The 25405-nt window shown below is 39.6% G+C and overlaps 1 protein-coding gene across 4 annotated transcripts in view; it reads left to right on the forward strand.

Moving 5' to 3' along the window:
* slco2b1 (solute carrier organic anion transporter family, member 2B1) overlaps positions 1-25405 on the forward strand; it is a 205535-nt gene that overhangs the window by 115725 nt on the left and 64405 nt on the right. For all 4 annotated transcript variants that reach the window (XM_042076135.1, XM_042076136.1, XM_042076137.1 and 1 more), the window contains 2 exons: positions 12542-12706; positions 24541-24730. In XM_042076135.1, the coding sequence (XP_041932069.1) occupies positions 12542-12706; positions 24541-24730 (355 nt within the window). The remainder of the gene's footprint in view (positions 1-12541; positions 12707-24540; positions 24731-25405) is intronic.

Below are 25405 nucleotides of genomic sequence, written 5' to 3' on the forward strand. Positions count from 1 at the left end.
ATGACAACTTGACATAATTGTTTAATTATTACATGAACAAGTTCATATAACTGTGTTTTATTATTTACACTATTACTGTGCATTAGTGTGTATTGAATATGTTGTTAAAGAAATGCTGCCAATTTGGTGTTTAACTTGATGTTATACTTGATAAGTATTGATAAATGATGCATTGTCACTTTTAAGAGAGTCTAAACGGTTCTCATAACGTCCTTTTGCCAGCTATTGTTCACAGGCTGATAGGCCTACTCTAGCCTTGTTTGTTTGCACCACATTGACAACACAATATTAAGTTATTACAAGGAGGCTTCATTGTTAGGATATGGAAACATGTAATGAGTTGCTGCTAGGGTGACATTTCTGTTTGCAGTTGGCCATTAAAAGTGCAGTATGAGTATGGTAGCCACCTAGCTATCTGAATGGAATAGGCTATGTTTCAATCGGCATTATGCTTAACAAAAGCTAGTTAGTCTGTTAACATTCATATTTGCAAGCCTCCAAGCACAGACGTCATCACTTTAAATGCTACCTGTTGCCTTTCACCGTCCACTTATTTAACTGTTGCATCCCTTGACATGCCATCTCCTTTTCCCTCTTTCTTTTTCTATTTTTAGCCGCCAACAGCTTTTTTTTTGCTTTATCCATCTTTTTCCATAGATGGCAACTCACTACTCGTAGGCCTATCTGCTCGCTCAGCGCTGACGGCGCCCCCACTCCCTCTTCTATGTCAAAATTCTATGATGGAATCTGAGATATAGGTGCCTACTCTAGGTTAGTCCTCTAAAATGTTATAGAACATTGAGAAAATGTTGAAATGATTTAGAAATGGACAGCAGTAGCTACATATGGAAAATACCAAATATATTATTTTATTTTTTTTACCATCGCTTTGGCGCCCCCATGGTGCTGCGCCCCTATGCGCCACATATGGCGCATACCCACTTTTTGCGCCACTGGCCTGAACAATGGGCTGTCATGACGCCATTATAAATTGGTCATGAATACTTTTCTTGACCTCAACTACAGTGGTACAGTTTTGACTTGTCATTAAGCTGTCACAAATAACTATTACACACCAAAATAGTTTCCTGACAGTGTCATGAATACTTACCTTTGACTTAAAGTACAGTGAACCATCTGAGATGTTTCCTGAACATGTCATTAAGTGTCATTACACTATCATGTAGGTCCTATTTCTGTACATTTTACATTTCTGGAACATTGAGTCTAATTTCAACTATAATGACAACAAATACCATACTCAGTCATGACTTAAGAGTTTATTTCAGCAATGCATTTTGCAAAACCATAATACATGACATGTTACCATGCCAGCTAACCTAACTGTGCATGTGGAACATGCATTCAGCTATTCACATACTAGTCTTTAAGCACCATTTCATTGCCATCATTTCTGCAGCTTTTTCAAATCATGCACGAGTCTACCCAACACACCATTACAATGACGGATTCCTAACCAGCAGTACCATTCAATTATTTTAAGGGGTGTTTTGAGGGACTGAGGGGTTCGATTCCCCCTGAGACGCCATATTTGTCCGTGTAAGGGGCACTTATTTTAATGTAGAGTGAAGTGCTGCCTTTCTAAGGAACTTTTCACAAGAGGAGTAGACAAATGAAAGTACCAAAATAGTTTACCCAGAACATATAGCCGGCATTTATTAAACATCAAATATCAAACAGTATGACCTTGTTTCTCTTTTCTGTCCTTTTAGTTGTGAAAATCAGTATTTCTCTTAGTTTTCAACCTTTTAAACACATGTTGAGAAAAATATAAAGTAAAATGACCTCAGAGCTCTGATAAAATAACCCCAAAATAATAATAAGTCCATCTACCTCACTGTTTTTTTTTTTTAAGTGGTGAGATCTCGCGCTTACCTGTAGGCTACGATGAAATGAAGAAATATTGAGTAGAAGCAGTTCAATGGAACACTCTCATGCATCCAAACAAAAAAACAACCTGCATAGCAGGGCAACAATTCAATTCAATTACTCTCTCGATACATTTTAGCAGATCTTTAACCCTCTAGGCACCACGGTCGAGTTTACTCGACAAGATGCGGTACTGAATAAAACGGCCGAATTAGTCAAATAGGGTGTCATATTTCGTTCGACTTCCACTCCACTAGATGGCAGACATGTCATACGTCATCCCCGAGTCGAAAAAACGGCATGCTTTAAACAAAACTTTCTAGCTACAGCACATTGAATCAGTGCGTGAAATACCGGAGCTAGTGTGCGTGTGAGCCACTTTGTCAGAGCGATATTGTCAACGTCAGCGAGTATTTGCATTAGATTATCGTCTAATGGCATCAAAAAAGTTTACCTGAAATGAAGTGTTGGGTCTTCTATTCGTGGACCCTGATTCTGAAGGGGAATATCTGCCTTCAGAAAATGACGGTGATCCGTTTAGTGAGGCTTCAGATGCGTCCCTGCCTTGCAATGATGCAGCTGGACAAAGTGAGAGTTTACTCCATAGTTTAGCTTACACCAAGCACAAATGTTGAATCGTTTGCCCAATGTCACTGGTGGGAATAATGTTTCACGGGTTCGGAGTGTTCATCGGGAAGTTAGCAGGGTGTTAGTGGTGTGGCGAACGTCTTCTGAACGCGTGCCTCTCCGCAATCGCGGCGACAGTAACGTGGTGGAGCCTTTGTCTAATACCACTGGGTATATTAGATGAGGTCGAAGTGCTCATAGGACGGTTAGGGGGGAACGTAGAGGCAGTGTGGGGAGTCGCATTGAGAATGACAGTAGGCCTAGTCCGAGCTGCGCAAATTCTCTCCACTCGACGCGAGCGCGAGGCAGATCTGGCCATGCTGCTCGCAACAGGAGCAGAGGTGGTGACACGGGGCAGGAGAGCCATTAGGCCATGCATAGTCTATCACAAGATGATGGGATCGGATATGGATATGGATAGTCATTATCTCTACAGCAAAAGGCCTGCTACATAAAAAAAAAATGGTCAGCCATTTATTAGTAATGATTTACACTCTTGATTATCTATTTCCCTGACCATTTAGGACATGTGTTCTTTTTTGTGTGTTCATGTCCTTGTGATGTGTGTGTCTTTGTCAGCTAAGAAAAAAACAACAAAAAAACATCAACAAAAACAACAAAAAGAAAACAAGTACTAACATTGTCTCGTCATCTCACTCTTGATCTGTGCCTTACCGTGGCAAGTGAGCTTTTGAACTAAACAGGTCTTGTCTACTTGTGTTTGTGTGTCATCTGAATAATATATATGTGCCCCATACATGGAATCAGAGTGCCTACTGTATGTAGTAAATGGAAAATCTCTACAGCAAAAGGCCAGCCTATCGCTACATGCATTTGGTTTGTTTCTGCCATTTATTAGTAATGATTTATACAGTTTGTTTACTACTTACTATTTACCTGAGCATTCAGTATTGTGCAATATAGCATACAGAAGGTGAGGGACATTTTGGGGGAAAAGAAGTGGTGTATTTTATCATTCAAACATGCAACTTTTCATGAAAATTCTATAATCCAAGATGGCCGCCACCATATGACGTCATAATATGCAAATTAGATATAAACATTTAATCTCTACATAAACTTTGGGTCTCTACCTCTTATCACTTTTAAGATATAGCCTTTTGAAATGAAGATGTCAAAATCGAACGTTTCGAAAAAAAAACCCTCTGGCGCCTAAAGGGTTAACATGGCTTCAACATAGCATGAAATAGCACTTCAAATAATTAAACTCATGTTCAACTCTGATTGGTTTTTAGCTTATGCAGTACCATCAATACATTTCCACACAATTCATTAAACAACTGAGTTACAGCAAAATAAAACTTTTACATGCTTAACTCATTAAACACATCTACTGTATACAAGGATACAAGGAAGTTTATTGTCACATGCATATAGTTACTGGAAGTAAGAAATGCAGTGAAATTATGTCTGGTGTCAGCCTATTTGTGCATTAATGGGGGGGGATGTAACCCATTTTCGAATGGGTTACATCTGCAATGCACCTTCAATATGTTGAGTATATCTAATTTATAATGGTGTCATGACAGCCAATTGTTCAGGCTCATCACTTCATAAACCTAGAAGATAAGTCAGGCCAAACACCGTTATATGTCAAGTTGTCATGACAATATCAGGCCAAGGAAAGTATTCATGACACAATTATAATGGTGTCATGTCAATCAATTATTCCGGCCCACCACTTCACAAACCTAGAAGATGAGTCAGGCCAAGTTATATATTCAATTTTGCATTTCTTTCTTGGCTAATGTCAAGTTGTCATGACAACGGTTTACATTTTCTTGGCTAATGTCAAGTTGTCATGGCAGAGACACCCTCAAATAATGTCATCTGGCCTAATGTCAAGTTGTTATAATGATGACACCCAAACAATGTCAACTTGACATTCCACAAACCGAATGACACTTAATGACAACAGTCATAAACATCAATACTATGTCATTAGTGTGCATGACATGTGTCATGATATTCTTATGACGGTTACATGTCACCCTTGTGTAGACCCCTTCAAATAAAGTGTTACCAAGGGGCTTTCAAAAAACAATATCCCCAAAGGAGTACATGGTATTGCTATCAACAGAAAAGAAAGAAAAAGAAAAACAATCAGTGGATAAACAGTTCCATATATACAAGCCTACCCAAACAATGAAAGGACATTACCCCCACAGTTATAAAACCTGTAACAGTTTTTTACCAGAATATACTACTACTATAAGAACGGTTTTATATCAAATTCCTCATTAAGACCATGGGGGGACATTGTATTTAAAAAGTGAATCCAAAAGGTTTCGCGTTGGAGCAACCTCTTGTCATGATCACCCCCTCTAGGTGGTTTACCTAGGTGGCTCCACCCCAATATATCTGAGGGCGCTGATATTATGACCGGCTAGTTTAAAATGAGCAGCGACAGGACTGCGCTCATCCCCTGTTCTAATAGTGCTCCTGTGCTCATTGATCCTGGTCCGAAGCGCTCGCGTTGTTTTGCCCACATATGCTAGGCCACAAGGGCAACGAATCAAATAAATAACATGTGTTGTGCAACATGTAATGACACCGCGAATGGATAACGTCTTGCCAGTATGTGGATGATTAAAATGTTTGCATTTATGTGTGTACGAACACTGTGCGCAACTACCACATTTATAGTTACCATCAGACATACTCAGAAAAGACGTCGTGGGTTGCGGACGTATGTCATTTTTGACTAGGCGGTCCCTTAAGTTAGGAGCACGCTTAAAAACCAGCTTAGGTTTTTCTGGAAAAACTCTCATAAGTTTAGGGTCCGAATCAATAATATGCCAGTGTTTGTAGACAACTTTTCTGAATTCTGACACAAGCGGAGAATATTTTATGCAACATAGAGGGGACTTACTTGGATCTTTGGCGCGCTTTTTTGATCGAAGACACTCCTCTTGTGTTGTATGATGAAAACGTATTTTGGCCGCATCAACCCAGTCCTGTTTATAACCTCTATTGAGGAATCTTTTAGTCAAGTCTGCAGCCTGCGCAGAGTAGGATGTATTATCGCTGCATATTCTGCGCACACGGTGGAACTGACTGATCGGAAGACTTTTGACCAGCGGCCTAGGATGAAAACTACCCCCATGCAAAATAGTATTGTGATCCGTAGGCTTGCGAAACAGATCGGTTTTCAGAGTCGTACCTTCTTTGTATACCTGAACATCCAGGAAACTAATGCGATGTTTATCATATTCCAAAGTAAATTTCAAATGTTCATTACAAGAGTTGAGATACTCATGGAAACACATTAATTCATCTACTGTGCAGTCAAAAATCAGAAAAATATCATCTATAAACCGCTTGTAGAATAAGATCTTTGTGTAGAATGGATTACTTTGATGCAGCACAAATTGGTTTTCAAAGAGACCCATATATAAGCAGGCATAATTAGGAGCCATCTTACTTCCCATGGCTGTGCCTTTCTTTTGTATATAGAACTCATCTTGAAAACGAAAAAAGTTGTTGGTCAGAACTATATTAGCCAAGTCTAGTATGCACTCAATGCTGGGTTTTGGCTCAGACTGATTTAAAGAGAGAAAATACTCTAGTGCTTCAAGGCCACCGTCATGTGGAATATTTGTGTACAAACTCTGAACATCAAACGTAGCCAACAGCAAGTTGTCAGACGTAGCATCAAAGGTTTTCAGTGAATTGATAAAGTCGATTGAGTCACGTATATAGGAAGGAAGGGTGACCACTTCTGATTTAATAAAATAATCAACATAAGCAGATATATTTTCTGTTAGGCTACCGATCCCACTGACAATAGGTCTTCCCTGCAGAGGGATGTCTAAGCCCTTGTGTATTTTAGGTAGTGTGTAAATTGCCGGGATCACTGGGTGTTCAACCTTAAGGAACTCAAAGACTTTTTTTATTAAACTCGTCACTGTTAAAGGTGCCATGTGTAAGAATTGAGGTAAAAATATCCAAAAGATGAGCTACACGCATCAAAAGAATGAGAAGAAATAAGGGCGATGATGTCATTAAAAAAATAACAAGGTATAGTGCTGCAGAGATATCAACCTGAATTAGCATGCTAAATTACTAGCCACAGCCCGACAGGTGTCATAATACCAGTTTCGGCCATGGGAGGCAGTATGCGGACAACATAACCGCTAACCAAACTGCAATACACGAGTCTCGGTTGTTACTCTAGGGTAAACCAGCTCACTTTCTGGAGGTATACTGCCCCCATTTTTTATGGAATGTGGAGTATGAATTGATTTTTGGCATTACACATGGCACCTTTAAAGTGATGTTCTAGTTGGGAGTGTATCCGGGACTTCAACCTAGTAGTAGGATCAGAGGATAACTTCTCATAGAATGTTAAATCATTTAGTTGTCTTTTAATTTCATTTTCATAATCCACAGCATTTTGCAAAACAACCGCACCCCCCTTATCAGCAGGCCGTACCACAATCGTATTGTCCTTACTCAAATCCAATACAGCTGCTCTTTCCTCTTTAGACAAATTGTTGTACACTTTGTATTCTTTTTTTCTTTTTTAATAAGCCCTTTACATCATTCTCAACTAAACGGCAGTACGTGTCAAGAGAGGCATTGCGGTGCTTGGGAGGAATGAATGTAGACCTTTTCTTGAAGCGACTATGGGCCGAGTCACCAGGGGCAGAGGTGGCGGACAAGTGGACTTGGTCCAGAGGAGAGACACCCCCGGTCACACAATCTCTTATATCAGAATGGACTCTCATATCAGAATGGAAAAACTCCTTCAATCTTAGGTTACGAAAATACTTCTGAAAATCAATAATAGTCTCAAAGTCATTAGTGTGGGTGGTTGGAACAAAACTCAGTCCCTTACTCAAGGCCGACGTGCAAGCGTCAGACAATGTCTTTTCAGAAAGATTAATTACCGTACTCTCCTGCTGGTCTGAATACGGGGCGGCCTGCGTCCTTTTCCGTTGGCTTCTTCGGCACCGCTTATGCTTGGGAGCAGGCCTCCTCTCCACCAGCGTTGTGGATTTTGAGGTCTTCTTTGGGCGTATCCTAAAAAAGACGCTCCACGCTCTGATTGGCCACTCACATCAGAGCCTGAATCATACGATGAGGATGACAGCCATTGTCTATTATTTCCTTGTTGTCGTTGGCGTCCAAGTCGTGTGCGTTGTGTCTGGTTTTGCTGGGTTTTGGCTTGAGATTCTGGTTTCCCATCCTTCCAAAAGTAGACTTTGGATTAATTAAGATATACATCAAATGCTGAAGTATGGTATTTCTGAAGTGTTAAAGATTAAAAGGAAAAATAACTACAAGAACCGTACAGAACCGAAAACCGTGACCTTAAAACCGTGGTACGAACCAAACCGTGGGTTTTGTGAATCGTGCCACCCCTACAGATAGTAATATAAATGAATATTTATGAATAAATATGGATATTCAGTATGAACCATATAGACCAGGGGTACTCAAATGTAAACCTGAAAGGTCCACTTATCAAATTTCCATTTACTCCAAGTTACAGAAGATTTTTTTAAGTAGGCTACAGAACTACAGAAAAAAGCCGGTAAATCCAAATAAGTGTCAAACTACACAAAACAATATGGTGTTAATGGAGAAGTGACTGTGGTGTTAGCTAGCCAGCTATATCCTTTGGAGCCCGGTAGGGGCGCTAGGGATATAAATAATGAAATAAACCTGAGGCCTGGCATTCGAGGTTCGCTGAAGACCTGTCTCCTGTCGATTATTCAACGCCGCTCAACATGGTGTCAGAATTGATCTAAATGACCTACCCACACCAATAATCGGATAGTCACAGATTAGAAAGGGGCGCTTTTACTCTTCTGACGCTGCAAAGAGGACTGCTTGCTTCAAGGGTAGCTACAGCATTTGCATGATAGCCTCACAAACGCAGCTAGAAGTTACCGCTAGCCTAGGGTGACCAGATTTGTCGGAGCTAAAACCGGGACACTTAGTGCGTGACCGCGTTTAACGTGAACATGCAGCAGCTCGGGCAGACACAGACATTTTTTTCTTTAAGACCAAAAGGTAATCTTAGCTGCCACACTTAGAAGCTAGCTATTCTAGCTAACGTTTATCGTAGCTCATAGTGCTAGGGCTAATGTAACTCGTCAGTTTGTACGTTGCCCAGCGAATAAACTTACTTCTTACATGTTTTAATTTAAAGAATTGAAATAAAAACAACCTTGAATGGTATTATCTGTTTACATTTAGATCTTGCCATAGACTTTGCTTAAGTGCTTGTAGTCTGCCGTCCTGTTCAGAGTCTATGGTTGCTATAGCAACCGCTGCTGTGCTTCATACACTGACGAGATAAGTATGCAATTGTGGTTGAAATACTCCCGAAACACAAAGAAAACAAACCAAAATATATCTATGCAAGAAAATGGGATGTTGTTGTATTCCAAACAATAATCCAACAGTCGTGGAAGGGCATTCCTACGGTTAAATCTCACTATAATCTCCTAGCTGTGCGATATGTCCCATTACAACCCATTGATTTGATTGGTGTTCTTGCCGTCCACTAGGCTATTTTGCTGTGGTGCGAACCAAATGTGATGTCACATGCAAGGGGTGAATAGGGGGTTCGGGGGTATCACCCCCGAGAAAACACACGTATGCCATTTTTCACGTTCACGTTCGGATGTACCTAGAGTGAAATGAAAGTGAGAATATATGGTCCTTCACGGCAGCTTCATTGCTGGCGTACCAACATATTTTTTTGCGTAGGTTAGTTGTCAGTTGGCGACACTCACAGGCATGCATTGAAATTGCGTAGCCTAAACTAACAATTGCTCTCGGGACAGTTGCACTGCATGTGAAAGTCATTATTATTTACAATCAATCAAGCAGTTACACAATTTTAAATCATTTGCAGATTATTTGCACCTTGGGTTTACAGGAAAAATGTAGCATCAATGTGTATCCAATTAGTTTAAAGCATATAAACACATGCACAAAATGTTGCAATTATCGATGTAGCACCCCAACCCTCAGGCGCCGGTTTAGTGGAAGTAAGGGGGAAAAACGTAACCTAACCCGCTACGGGGTTCATTATCCTACATAAAGGTTGTATCAGCGGTGGCGGGGTTACGTCACTTCTGTTGACGTTCAAACAAAACAGAGAGCTAGCTCGCTACTCCCTCCCTATCCCTCCTGTGCAATTGAAACTCTCCTGAATGCGCATCTCGTCGGTTATTGGTTAGAACACTTTATTTTGCCTTTGAGTGGTTGGCAACATGTTGTCAGCAATTGTTTTTGTGTGCAGATCTCAGAACCTAGGCTGCCTACAGAGATGCGTTTTTTTGATGGCCTGCTTTTGGGGCAGCTAGCGGATCGTTTGGAAAGATTAGATGAATGTGATAATTTATGCTTGGGCCTTTTTTGGGCCTGCAATCGCTGATACAAGCTTTAACTGTTAAAGCTTGTATCAAGGCAAATAAGCAAACCAGACCACGGTTTAAATTGATTAGAAAAAGGATTATAATTTACTTTTAAAAATGTAAGTGGAGGAGTTTACAGATGGAATAGTAACTCTAGTATTTAAAGAGCATTGGGCGGTCAGACAAATACAATCAATCACAAGTCAATATACAACTAGAGATGCACCGATAGATACTGATTTTAGCCGATTCCGATTTCATTTCTTTTAACCACTTTACAGCACACACAAATAGTTATTTTCTATATTTTCTTTAAAAGAACAGGTTAATATAGAAATGTAATCAACTTATCAATAATGGAATGGCTGTTAAAAAAATGGAACCGTGAGCAGACAGATTCTTCTTCAAGTCTAACTTTAGCTGCAGTATCAAACTATAATGCTTCCCAGTGTGGGACATTCATTTCACACACTACTAATATAAATGCACTGTTACGGGACACCCATTTTTTTTCTTCTCACATCCAATATCCAACTAAAAATACAAAAACAATGTTCATGATACATTTGAACATGCTACCATGGAACATATTTTCATATTTGATGCATTAAAAGGAGGGAGAGGGAAAAGTGGGAGAAGGCTATCACGCAAACACAGGGGAGGAGAAGTGCTAATACATGTAGCAATTGATTAGGTGCTCCACCATACAGTATATGAAAACAGCGCACGTCTGGTTTGCGGTGAAAAACTAAAATCCAAATTCCGGTTAAAAGCATCAATTATAGAAACTTTCAGAGGCAGCTGATTCAGTATTCAGAGCATCAGTTTTCTTCATTGTAGGCTACTATTTCAAAAGCAACTTTTAACTTTTTTTGCCTTTCTAATAGGCAAATATGTTCACTTTCACAACATCCACTTCCCAATCTGCTAGACTATGGTATTAAGGCATAGCCTAGCCCTAGTCTACGTGCAGTAAATAGTTTGAGTATTTTTTTTTTGTGGAGTAGAGCTACATGTAGCCTATGTTTGCTAAATTTTGATTATTTTTTAATGTCGCAATCGGTTATCTCCGTTCAGCTGTGCTTGTGGTTCAGCTGTGGACATGCAATTAGCGGCAGGGACGGGCGGCGATGAGTAATGTTTACGTAGCCTAATGAAGTGACAGATTAGTAAATTCCATGCAATATGGCAAAGCACAGCATTCGCTGCATAAAAAAACTCAGTAGCCTATTATCTTTTCTTTGTACATCCAGCCCTGAGTGTTGGCCTGGTTGCTATAGCTTCTTCAAACTTTGCAAACTCAGCTGGGTGTTGTTACAAGTGCGGCGCGCGAGTGCATTTGACCGGCATAAAATCGGCATGTCAGACTAACCGGCCAGTCGCCGGTCATGGCCGATCACGTGAAAATCGTCCAATTCCGGTCGCCAGCCAATCAATCGGTGCATCTCTATTAAAGGAAAATTCCGGTATTTAGCACTTTGAGTCCCTTTTCTGGTTTGTTTTGGATGAACTAGAGTGGTTGAATATTGTCTATTGTAGGTGCTCATAAAATAAATTAGTATTAACATAATAGCCTATTGTCTCCCATAAGTCCCAAAGTGTTATCTAAAATGCAATGGCTTTCAATTTGTCATTTTTGCCTAGTATTTAATCTGTGTAGCACACAGTTGATTTGACATTCATGAACAATCGTCGACACATGAAGCAGTTTTAATTATTAGCTGCCTACAGGCTACAGAATTATCCTTTGGCTTGCATCAGATATAGCCCACTGGCAAAGCATATTACTGTCACTGAACAGCCTACCAAATGTGCATGACCCTTTAACAGTAGACATATGTGTTTCATTAAAGAGTATAACTAAAAATGACATTATCAAGGTGATAAGCTATGTAGCTTTAATACTTAGTTTGGGAAGCAAACCTGTGAACATGCAAGACTATAATTGCTTTGGTATGCTGTTGCTCTGCACATTACACCACCACCGAACGCAGACGCAGAGTAGCAAGATTCCTAGAACCACATGCATGTGAAGTTAAAACATTTTAAGTCGCATAATCTTTATACATTCTTTGGAGCTAGTGAATGTGTAAATCCATGCTTGGTGACACGGTCAGAAAAAACATTTCTAGGCCTAGCCTAGGCCTACTTCTATTTTTGAAGTTGTAGGCTACAGGTGACGAAAGCACAGGTTGACGGAACCATCTTTTTGGAGTCGTTTTCCGACTGATTGTTTTTTTTTGCAACACAGCTTAATTTAGCTTGAAAGTTAACCTGCTACGGAGCAGGTTAGTTCTGTGGCATAAATTCCCATAGTTACCAAGCTGGGATTCACGTTAACCTCATTAATGGAACAGAATCCTCACTAAAATTAGCGAGACTTATCGAAATAAGCCAGGTCTGGCCTTTAGCGAGGTTGATGGAATACCCCCCTGGGTTTGGTATCTGAATGTTGTGTGAGCCTCTATAAGTCAATTTGTATGAAAGCATCTGCTAAACAACTTTACCTTTTACACAAGCTTTTCTCTGCGCTAATGATGCTGTTGTTGATGATTTCATGGCATGTCTGTTGACATTAACTAGTTAGATTTAAACAAAAAACTCTCAATATTCTTTGTATTTCTCAGGTTTCCCCAATACTGTGATGAGAACACTGCGAAACCCCACCTACCTCCTTGTGGTTCTCGGTCAAATCAACCTTGCTGCTATGTTGGCTGGCCTTGCTACTTTTATGGCTAAGTTCATTGAAAAGCAGTTCACTTTAACAGCCTCCTTCTCCAACATAATGATTGGTAAGTCCAAAATAGCCACAGTGTGTATCTGTATATTTGCAAATAAAACTTAGTCAGTGTACAGTACCCTCCACAATTATTGGCACCTCTGCTAAAGATGACGAAAAACCGGTAAATATAAATAATCTGTTAGTGATTTATTGTAATCTCACAATGACAAAAAAATAGGAAAAATTCAACCTTGAAGAGAAGCAAATTTATTTTTAGAAAAAGTTAAATCTCATAAAGAAAAAAATATTTTTAACAAAAACACTTTGCTCACAATTATTGGCACCCTTGCTTGTAATACTTTCTTAAGCCTCCCTTTGCCAATAAAACAGCTTGTAGTATTCTCATATGACACGCCATAAATTTGGAGAATACAAAGCAAGGGATTTAAGACCGTTCGTCTTTACACAATCTCCCCAGATCGTCCAGATTTCTAGGTCAACACTTGTGCATTCTCCTCTTTGACTCACCCCACTGTTTTCCTATGGAGTTTAGATCAGGGGACTGAGATGGCAATGTCCGAAGCATGATTTTGTGTTCAGCAAACAATATTTGTTTTGATCTGGACGTTTGTTTTGGTTCATTGAACTGATTAATGATTTAAATATGTATTTCTTTATGATATTTTCCTTTTTCTCAAAATAAATTTGCTTCCCTTCAAGGTTGGATTTTTCCAATTTTCTTTGTTTGTGAGATTACAATAAATCACCAACAGATTATTTTTTATACCAGTTTTTAGTCTACTTTAGCAGAAGTGCCCATAATTCTGGAGGGTACTGTAAACCTGCATTTACATCAGCAACCCTGTTTCCAAAAACGTTTTGACATTGTGTAACATATAATTAATGGAATGTGGGAAATCACATGAACTCATATTTAATTGAAGATAGGATATAACGTAAATCCTCAAATTATGGCCGGGATTCTATTTGTAGACGGGCCTCGGATACAAGCCGGGGTAATAATTGCCTACCAGTAGGACTATCAGTCCACGAGCACTAGAAGACACTGTTTTGATTTAACTCAATGAAGGAAAAGAGCTCTTCTTAATATTTTATATTGTTGGTTGGTTGCCAAGGAAAAGTCGTTGTCCTATACCATGGGTCTTCAACACGTTGCTCTCAAGCTACCCGTCACTTGCCATCCCCTTCTGAGCTTGCCAGAGGCTGAGGCAGTACTACATTTAAACACAAGTGTTGCAGTGAGGCATCCCAGCCTACGAATTTAATAAAAAGTAAATCATGCATAATTAAAAAAATTTTTTTTACTTAATTTAGGCTACTTGGCTACGCAATAAGGTTTCCATTACAGCATAGCTGTATGACACGTTCAATGAATGAATGAATGAAAGTGACTGCCATAGATAGATAGATACATAGATAGATACTTTATTGATCCCCAAGGGGAAATTCTGTGTCTCGCAATAAACAGCGGATGGAAATCCTGACACTCTTTCAACTACATGAAACCAGAGGAGGCTTCTTTAGGACTACAGGTGAAGCAGTGCTTCACCAAAAAAAACAATAATCTTACAATAATCCCAATTTTACTCCTTTGAAACAGAAATACAGTTACTAACACGAGCTGTTCTCCTGAAATCAATTCTGTGAGTGACAACAGCGCCATCGTCACCCACGGTGGAATAGAGAATTACAGTGAATCAGACTGCTTCACCAACTTTTCGTTTTGCTTCACTACCATAGATATCTTTCCCCATTGACTTCAATGTAAATTGAGTGAAACCAGAGCCCGTCTACATACACGCACAAGAAGAGGTAGCCTAAACCTATTGAAGCATTCTGAGTAACTCAAAATATTTTTATGTATGAAAACTAATTTTATTACACATGGATTTAGCTACTCTAAATCTGATTGCCTGGCTGGCATCAAGATAAAGACAGAACATTTTACCTAGTAACTATGAATGAAATGCATTATTGACATTTCTGAAAAAATATGTGATTTCACATCATGTTTTCTATAACTACATATTGAGAGGAGTAGAATAGCTACAGTATTGTCTATTTCAAGTCATGCCATCTTAGAAAATGTTCAGACAAGCACATCTGATGCTTGTGTCATTTACACAGAGGTTAGAAAGCTAAAATAGTTCACTACAAACTGCCTAGCGAGGTAACAACCTGAGGAAAGACAATAAGTGAATTATTTCTGACAGAATCTGTGATTTCACATCATGGTTTCTATACATATTGAGAGGAGTAAAAATATTAATCAACTTTTTTTTTTCATGTCAGAGAACATAACTTTAGAAACGTGGTGCCCATGGATTTATTCAGCTATACATGTCGAAGTAAACTCCAATGAAGTGCAGGTGGCATCCGGCTGTCCACGTCAAATGTAATGACTGAAGTAGCACTATTTTTTCATGACTCATCTTCAAGTATCCAAAACATTTCGCACCATAAACCCCTTAACTAATCATATCAAATTGAAGCTTATGTTTTCAGCATTACGGGGAAGATTTCAGAAATAAAATCAGTCATTGGACAGCTGAGATATTAGACGATTATGTGAACGAAATTCACAATTCATCACATTGTTTTATTGTGTGTGTGCTTGCTTTAGCTTTACTTTATTAGTTTGCTTGCTTTAGCTATTGTTTTGCTTAAGTTTTCCTATTATTATGTTTTATTATTGTTATGTACGTTTCTGTAACTCTGAAACATCCAGCATGAACTGGTGTACGTTGCTCTTGAAGATGGTGTCACTGGCCCTTGTCGCTCTTCCGCCATGTTGGATTTTATTGAAAATGAAACTAAATGTTCACAAAACTTGATAAACATGATCTTCAGACCAAGCCTCACAAAAGCTACTAGATGGATTTTTGATTTTTGAAAGTGTTCACCTGTCACAGCCAATCAAAATCAGCATGCAGAGAAGCCCCAAACAGGAAGTAAGGTAATCTCCGCAAAAAATAATAAGATAATCTCCGCAAAACGTTAATCTATCAAAACCAAACTTGGTACATGGACTTGGGATTCCATCGCAAGAATGCATATCTAATGTGGTGCCCTTTGACCTCTAGGTGGAGCTGCAATTAGCAAATCTGCATGCTTAAACTCACGTAACTTTTGACTCGTATGTTGAAAAATGAGGTACTGTTGGAATTAGGGCTTTGACTTTTGCCCAAAAATCATATTCGAAGTTTGTTTGTTTATTAATATTAAAATTTGAATATATTCGAATATGTATTAATACTATTTTAACCATTAAATGTCTTCAGCAAGACCGATATTGGTATCAAACTTAAGTTATATAGAGGGCAGTGTATCAGTCAATGTCGATAGACTACGTGCACGAAAGGCTGAGTATTTATGCGTTTGTTAAAATTGTTATTATTGAGCATAGGGCTGGGCGATAAAACGATAGCGATATGTATCGCAATAGACATGTAATCGATATCAATAAAAAATACGTTTGATAGAACATTCATAATTACACACACCTCCTGCCTTACGTTGCCCATAAATAAATAGACTAAATATATATTGCATTGTAGTATGTCAAACTCTACCAGAGTAGGCGATAGAAGTAGGCCTACTGTACCTCAACACAGACTCTCCTTGCCCCGTGCACTCTCTCTCTCACTCTCAACAGGCGCATCCCTCCTCAGCATGCACATGTAATCCAAACATTAATCGTGCAAGACGACTGGCTAAATTGCTATTAAATCCGGTTAGCATCATTAGCACGCTGCACGAATTTGTTCAAAACTGTTGCATTCAAATTGACTGCTAAATTCTAATCATCTCAATCCCGATGCAAATGGAAAAGTATTTTCCAAGACTCAAACGGGCCTGTCCCAAGGAGAAAAAGTATTCATTTGAAACTTAAACACACGTAGGGAAACTGAACAGTCTACTTTTTATTCAGACTTATCTGCACATTTATTTATTTGAGTGTTTTTCATGATTGTGTTGCCATTTGTTTCCCCTGTTTGCTTTGATTGACAACTGAGGTGATTAAAATCAGAGGAAGGTTAAGTTTAAAATAAAAGTGGCTATTACTGTATGCATGGGCGTTGGAGGCATTCTGAAAGTGGGTGGGAGATTTCAGCGGGGGGTATGGGGGTCCTCCCCCAGAAATTTATTTTTGGACTAGATGCAATTTCCTGAATTCTGGTACATTTTAAAAGGTTATTTAGATACTTCTATATAACAAAATAAAGCTATTAATTCAATCACTAATTCGGAACCAGCTTTATTAACCTCATGGTATAGTTAACCATGCAGTTGCAATATCTGTTAAATTAAGTTATTTAATGCTTTGAATGCAACCCCGGAGTGGCTATCGGGAGCTTCGGGAGGATTCCCGGTGGGCCGTTAACTTTTTATGCCAGTCTGAATGTCGTGAGCTTAATATATTGTTTTTGAAGTTCATTTGCTGCACCCTCGCGGCACTTCAGCAGCCTACATGTAGAATGGTCGCAGCCCCTTACTTGCAGTTTCCCCAAATATTAACAAAGTAGCACTCACAAAAACTGTTCGGAAGTCGCAACTATACCTAGTTTATATTTGCAACAATTAAGGGGAGTTTATGAGTGGTACGGTCCTAACGAACGCCAGGGTGACACACAGTTACAGTGAGAGTTAAAAGAAATCGTTATTCTTCCACCGTCCAGTCCAGCAGCTGTGCAACAATGGAAAACAGGCGATTTTGGAAGGTGTGTAGCCTATCTGCTTTAACTTTTTTAATCTAGGCGGCATTCCACCCAGTCCACCCAGAGTCAGAGGCCTACCCTCTTGTGATATGAATGAATGTTCTGCCTTCATATGCTCGAGCAGGCCTTTATGTCTATGTTGCATGAAAGCGGATGGTTTGTTTGAAATCCCGACACTCTTTCAACTACATGGAACGTAATAGTGATCATCAAATACCTCCCCAGATTTCAGTGCCCATCAGTCCCAACATTTAACAATATAATTAAACAGTCCAAAAGTAAATTAAATATCAAACTAAACCGAAAATGTCATGCTTTTGAAGGCCTACCAGTATGCCCTCCAAGAAACGCATGTCTCAAAATAAAACTCGCATAAGAAATAAAGGGCTGTCTCGAATACAATCCTGCCCCTAAAGGCCTGTACTTTGTCTTAAGACCCCGGTCATAATTTGACGATTTACAGTATCTAAGTAGACAAACTGACTTCAGATATGCAACAGAGTGAATACGAGATTGTGCAGTCTTAGCTGTGGTTAGTGACGTGATGCTGTTAATGGGGGAGTTTTACATAGCCTAGCGTAAATAGGTTATTATTTATTTGACGTACCTATAAGGCTTTTTTCCTTATCAAAAGTGAGGGGGACGACTGATCTCTTCAACACTGCGGGGTATTTGGCGCTTGTCGCTGCGTGTGTGACGGAAGCGGAATGGGAGAATGCGTGTAACAAAAAAAAAGCTTACAAGTGATTTACACACAAATGGGAGAATCCAATGAAAATGACAATGAAGCACTAAACAGATGCTGGTATTTCACACGGCAAAAGTGGGGGGGTCCAAACTAACAATTTTAAAAAGTGGGTGGGTATAATGGCTCCGACGCCCATGACTGTATGTCTATGTGGGAGCTCACTAAGCGCGAACCAGCCAGGATGCTAACGTCACCTACAGGAGCCCAGATGACCAATAATAGCCTTTCTAATGAGCTCGCGATTTTACTTCACCAGGCGTGAAAAAAACCTCGGAATCTGAATTGAAAACAACGTTTACAACCAAATACATTTATAGAAATGATCTCCATAGGCTACAGGTTCGAATATTAAGAGATCCCTAAAATTTGTTCGAATATCTTTAATTTTTAAAATAATCGAATTATATTCGAATAACGAAGTTCGGAGTCAAAGCCCTAGTTGGAATCCATGGATCAAGCTGAGTTCAAAACACCCTATTGCACTGTCTGCTGACCTGAGCAAGCACACTTTGCAGTTCCCCAGAAATGCCGTCTAGTTTACATTTTCAAAACAATTTTGAAAATGAGTTATTCATTTGAAATATGTGAGGGATAATAGGCGACACAGCATTCAGGTGTCAGAAGTTAATCCATATTAGAGGTGGTAATATAACCACAATGCAAAAAGTGGAGTTACACCTCAAAGTGCATTAACGTGTTGGAGTCCATTATCCTGCTTAATACCAAACTTGCATTATGTTAATTTGCTGATATTTCCAGGTTTTGACTGGTCAAATTGTCTTGTTTGTAGCACTACATCTTTCTGCCACACATTGACTCATTTCTGATCTTACAGGACAAACTGCCATTACTAATTCTATATGGATAGTTTCTGTGACCAGGGCCCAGTCGTTAGTTCCATTTCTCTCATTACCAACCAGCATATCACAGGATTCTGTTAAGCCTAGCTTTGTGTTTGGAGTAAGGACAGTAGTTATTTTACAATGTAACAGAGCTACAAGTCATCTTAGTCGTATGTTACAATGATGATATACTGTAAACATCTGTCAGATCACTAATTTGTAACCCTGTTGCAATGTGTCAACGAGTTTGGCAAATTGATATACAGTGGGCGTCGCTTTCAAATGGCCACTTCAGTCACGCATTACGAGGCGTGAAGCTGCGTGAAGCTTTAGTACCACTTTCAGCCACTGTGCGTCGCTTTGCCACTGTACATCACTCTGCCTTCCGCCCCTTCTGAAAAAGCAGGAGGCTACCATTAAACATTATTGTTGCCGAGAGGAATCCTAGCCTACGAATTCAATAACAAAATAAATCATGCATAATTAAACATGACCTCGATTTAGCCTACTTAGGTATGGCTTTATTGTCAGTTTTGGGGGTAACGCAACTACGCAAATCAAAACAGTGTCTTGTGTGATAATTGAGCCAGTAGAGAAATAACTGTTCAGAATTAATCTGTAGCCTTGGGTACAGTGGGCATCGCTTTCAAATGACCACTTCAGTCGCGCATTACGAGGCGTGAAGCTGCGTGAAGCTTTAGTACCACTTTCAGCCACTGTGCGTCGCTCTGCCACTGTACATCGCTCTGCCTGCCGCCCCTTCTGAAAAAGCAGGAGACTTGCCGAGAGTAATCCCAGCCTACGATTTCAATAACAAAATAAATCATGCATAATTAAACATTACCTCGATTTAGGCTACTTGGGTATGGCTTAAGGCTTGACTACACGGTGGTAACGAAAATCGAAATCGAAATTTGCTGTCTACATTATTGTCAGTGTTGGGGGTACCGCAACTACGCAAATCAAAACAGTGGTGTGATAATTGAACCAGTAGAGGAATAACTGTTCAGAATTAATCTGTAGCCTTGGGTAGGCTTCTGCAGAAAACAATGTTGTTGCTGATTTAATACTATCTGGCGACGTTTTCAATAGAGGCTTAGACAACTATGACCCACGTTTTGGTTTCGTAAATTAATTTGCCCTACTTCTTGACTGCAATGTAGTCAAGTGACTGCTTGACATGTCATTTTTATTTTTCTGTACAATAAACAAATACATTTGCTTTATGCCGCAGAATTCCATTCATATTTGGCTGACTTCTGCAGACGCGCAAAAAAACACTGCCAGGCCATCCTTAAAAATATTTTCGTTTGCCGTAACCCGACTGACCCTGTCAATTTAGAACCGACCCAAAATTTATTTTTTTCCCCTTTATAGTCCGACCGACTTGCCGGTTGTAAACTTGCGTTAAGACCGACCAATTTTTTTTACTCTAAACAACCAATCCAAATAAAATACTATTTATTTTAGTAGGCCTAAGTATTGTGAATATAAATTGCCTACATACATACGTAGGCTCTTTTAAATAAAACCCAGTGGCGTCATCTCTACACCATTGGTTTACGCATGTCACACTATGGCCTATAGGCTACACTTCGTTTCATTCACACAAACATCTCGACTCAACGCTTATTACTTGGCACGAAGCTCTGGAAGAACTGTGCCCAGATCTTTTCCCATTCGTTCTCCCCTCTAGTCTAACGGTGACCGTGTTGAAGAATTGAAATTGTTTGTGGTCTATTCAACAAGTCTCAAAATATGGGCTTAACCCAGATTCGAGCTCTTGGACAGGGGACTGATAACTGCTGCGTAACGGCGGTTATCATCAGCCGGCCTTAACGCACTGCGCCACAGAATTGACGGCGTGGGTGAATAGGGATAAATAACAATAGAGTACACAACTGTTTCACCAGCACATTTAAATGACTTGACTAAAACCGTGCATAACTGGAGGTACACCTGTTACGCATAAGTCACGCATAATGTTTGAAAACCACTGGCTCGTAATCACAATAATTTAACACACGACAGTTGTATACTTCATCATGTTCCCATGCCTACATTTTGGTGAGTAGCATAGAGATCGTTAAAACAATAAAGTATGGCTCTCCGTTTTGGGACATCGAAATATTTTTAATAGGGTAGACTACCGTCGGAGATGCTGACTTGCAAAGGCCTCGGGATAACACGTTATCTCCACTATCATCAGTCAATGCCTCCTTGATCAAAGTTGGGAATGAAAGAAAAAGTTTGAGAACCACTGGCTTAACAAGTTATACCTGCAGTCCAGAACACACAGAATATTGCAACAGAAAGTTGCCTTTATAATCAACTACTATTTGTTCCAACAGCATTCAAACAAAGCCTTTATAAAAGTGAAAAAAAATGATTCCATAAGAAGTAAAATAAAATACTGTTACTGTAGTAACTGTATCCCAAGCTTCAGCTCCCCACGTCTGTGACAGGCAGACGTGACACCGCTAAATTCTCAGCTTGTTTATACCCCACACTGAACGCGTAAGACCGCTAGGCCCATCACTGTGGGGTGCGGTAGCCTAGCCTATTCTCTGGGATTTAAGTCAAGCAATATAACCATACAAATGTTTCAAAATTAGTAATTTCGGCTTTGTCTGAACTGGCCATTGTAGGCTATGTAAAAAATAAACAAGTAGGCCTATTCCCTATTCAATGATATCGGCAAATGTTTGTTTTCCAAAGTAAGAATTTCACTTCACCATGCACTTTCGACAATGAATAGCTCATTACACTTATGTTACTGTCGAACGTAGGCCTAACTGGCATCATTACAAACATTATTCTGTGTCCTAAAACTGGCATTTTATGGCATTGTGTCATGTAAGGTCATTGCAAAATCTAGAGAAATGTGTGAGGTGGTCAGCGGGGGACAATTGAGACACATTGGATTGTGTTATTACTTGAACATTCCACACTATCCACAGCTGTGGTATCGGGGGCAGGAGGATTACTGTTAGCACAGGCTTTATATAAAATTCTTCAACAGAAGGCTTGTCTCAAATGCAGGCTTGTCCAAAATAAAGTCCTGTGGTTTGCGCAGCCTACAGTAAGTAGGTTAAATAACAGACCCGCCACAATCTGCGGTATGATGATTTTTTACGAGCAAGATGTTTTTGGTGCCCTGCATGTTCTTAAATAACAATGATCAGCCTAATATTCGACCATTATTTTGTGTAAATGGGCTATGCATTGGGTTAGACACCAGGGGTCATATTCACAAAGCCTTTTATCTTACCACTAGGAGTAGGCTACTCCTAAATAGCAATAAAAGAGTTTAGCTATAGGAGTTTCTCTTATTAAGTTATTCACAAAGCCTTTCAGACCTACTCTTAGTAAGGGAAAATGACAACTCCTGAACAGATTCTGGAGCTGAGCGCTCTAGAATCTTTGACCAACAGTCTAAGAGTGAGTGAGTCTTCGTTGCTATGGATGACGTTATTACTCATGCTCAAGCTTGACTGAAGTGACCATCTTGATTGGCTGATGATTGTAACGCGGGAATGATTCCAAACACCTCCCTTACGATGAGTGGCAGGTGACAGGTCTGAGAATGCGTGCGCTACACAAGGACGGAAGATGAGGAATAACTGAATAAAAAGGCCTAGCCTAAATGAATCAAAAGTAAGGCAAAACAAATAGCCTAGTAGCCTAATGAAACATATGGATTAATGTAGTATCGAAACACAGAACCCGCTTCTCTCACGGCAGTGACTGACAGTAGCCTAGAATAAATGCATGGGGAAAAAAACTTCCCCATGACAAAGACATCGTAAAACACTGAAAGTTAATATTTTGTCACTATAACATACATCTGTCCTTTGTCAAATGTGTTATGTTCCAAGTTGCCTAGTGCGTAAGTCTGCCAGTTAGGGTCTACAGTGCAGAGTTGGTAAGTTATGGTCTAGTAGCTGGGTAGCCTCAGGTGCGCACGTAGACATAAGGCCGAACATGCAAGCGCCAATGAATCGTGCTCTCATGACAATCACGCCGTTAAACTTAAATAGGTTAACATCACTCTAAGTTCGCCTTCAAGCAAGGACAACGATGATTTGAAGACATCTGTTTCGTTGGAAGGGCAAGGGGTAGCAACAGGGCAACGCAGAGACAGGCCCGATGGCAGGGCTGTTATGAAAGTATTAAAATATGGGATATTCTACGGGAAAACATTAAAACAGCAAGACAGCGGGGGAAGTTAAAATACGTGAGAAACACAGAAAACATTGGCATGCATTGTTTCGGTCCCCGTGCACAGGGATTATTTGTCATATTATTAATCACATATGATTATTTGTGAAATTGTGCAAACAGGCGCAACACGTTTGAAAAGGAAGGACTGATAGCATGCAAGCTCACGGGAAAGATTCATTTAAGAACGTTATTATCACAGTGTGTGGCTGTGGCGCAAAGCAGCGAGGGCGGAAGACAGCGACAATTGGCAGGGGAGGGTCATGTCTTTTTTTCCAAATTCTGTCGGAGGGTCATTGAACAATTTCTAGAAGGGAGGGTCATGCAACTTTTGACTGAAGCACTCAAAATTCCTCCGGTGGCCCTTTCAATAAATAACGTCAATAACAGTCCCTAGATTGCTGCTGGGCTACATGTCTTGGTTCATGTCTGTTAACAACTCATTGCCGTCAAACGCGTTGCCTATCTCGCGGTTGCATCCATTACAAACAAACATGCAATGTGAACGTCTGGGATTGGGAAGAGCATTAAATGCTCTACTGAATAAGCACGAAGTCAAACCTTTAAATGAAAAACACTCTTTAATAATCAAAAAAATAAACCGCTAATGAAGTAAACTTGTGACCATCAAAAATCGTTTATCGCCTGTAACTCCGTGATAACAGGACATAACAGGAAGGCATTTGGCTGAGCAACGGAGGTTAATATGCTCTATATTTTGTCCAAATGATGTCTGTCTATCATTGTTGCACTCGGAGAAAACCAGAATGTTTAATTTGTCCTGCGTTTCTTCTACGGCTGCAAACGGGATTCACTCGCCGTTAACCAAATATTTCTTTATTAGGGCAGGGCAGGCATATTTCTGGCTATTAAATTATTTCTAAACCAGTCTGCTGAAGTCTGTAGTGAATTCTGTGTAGGGTTTTCCAGGCTTCATTTCTTTTCACGAGACACCATGCTCACTTGAGACATCTGCCAGTTCTTTGGGTTGTTGCAGCGTCGTTGCAGCATCACTGGAAAACTACAAAATAAAGTCGTGTGATCCCGCGCGCGGACCGCGAGGGAAGCTGTCCAAGTCAAAGCACTGCCCACTGTCAAAGTGTGATATGGCCAAAAAAAGAAGAACTACTTCATAGGTGTGCAAATATCATTATAATTTACCTTCTAAAGAGCACATAACAATATGTAGAGCACATAAGTATATGTCTACAAAACAGAGGGATTTTATGGATAATACAAAACTGATCTACAAAATGTTTTTTATTGTGTGTACAGAATAATATCTACTTCCTTTCTTCTCCAATTGTTCCTTTCTCTCTTTCTCAGTTTTTATGTTAAGCATCTTCTGTTTCAGGAGGTGTGATTATTCCCTCAGCTACTCTGGGCATAATGACTGGAGGACTAATTATGCGCAGACTTGGTCTTTCTGTAAGAGGGTCGGCCTTAATGTGCACAGTTTCTGTCCTTGTTTGCATCATTTTTGCTGTGCCCCTACTTTTCCTTGGCTGTCCCACACAATCAATTGCTGGACTAAATATTTCCAAGTAAGTATCTCAATTATATTGACATCTTTACAGTATTGACAGAAGCTTTATATTTCTCAATTTCCAGAGACTTTTTGCTTTATTTTTTTTTTTACTCATTTAGCAGACACTTCTATCCAAAGCGACTTATACTGTATGTCAATTACATTACAAGGGGCATTGTCCCCGGAGCAACTCGGGGTTAAGCGCCTTGCTCAAGGGCACAATGGTGGGCAGCTGGGAACTGAACTCACAACATGTCTGGCTAGGGAGCAATTTGCTGTATTCAGCATTGTAGATTGTACAGAAAAGGGAGAAGTGGCACTCAAATCATCTTTTCATCTGAGATTATAAAGCTGGTGATACAGTGACACCCACGTTTATTGCCACCACTGGTAAATATTAGTAAAAAGAGGCATGATGTTTCATCTTTGTTTCACAATTAAACCATTAGGGAGAATCCAAGGGAAGCCAATTTTTTGAGAAGAAAAAAATTGTTATAAAGAAGTAAATATTTTCAACAAAAACACACATGCCTCATTTATTGGCACTCCTACAAAAACGTATAAACAAAATGTAACAGAAACTTTGTTTTTATTAAGGTAATCAAAGTGATTCAATTTCAAGCAGTAATCCATAATTTCCTGTTTCATTAAGGTATAAAATAAAGTTACAAACTTGCGTGGACATACATAA

Source organism: Alosa sapidissima, chromosome 21 (genome assembly GCF_018492685.1).
Source record: "Alosa sapidissima isolate fAloSap1 chromosome 21, fAloSap1.pri, whole genome shotgun sequence".
NCBI lineage: Eukaryota > Metazoa > Chordata > Actinopteri > Clupeiformes > Clupeidae > Alosa > Alosa sapidissima.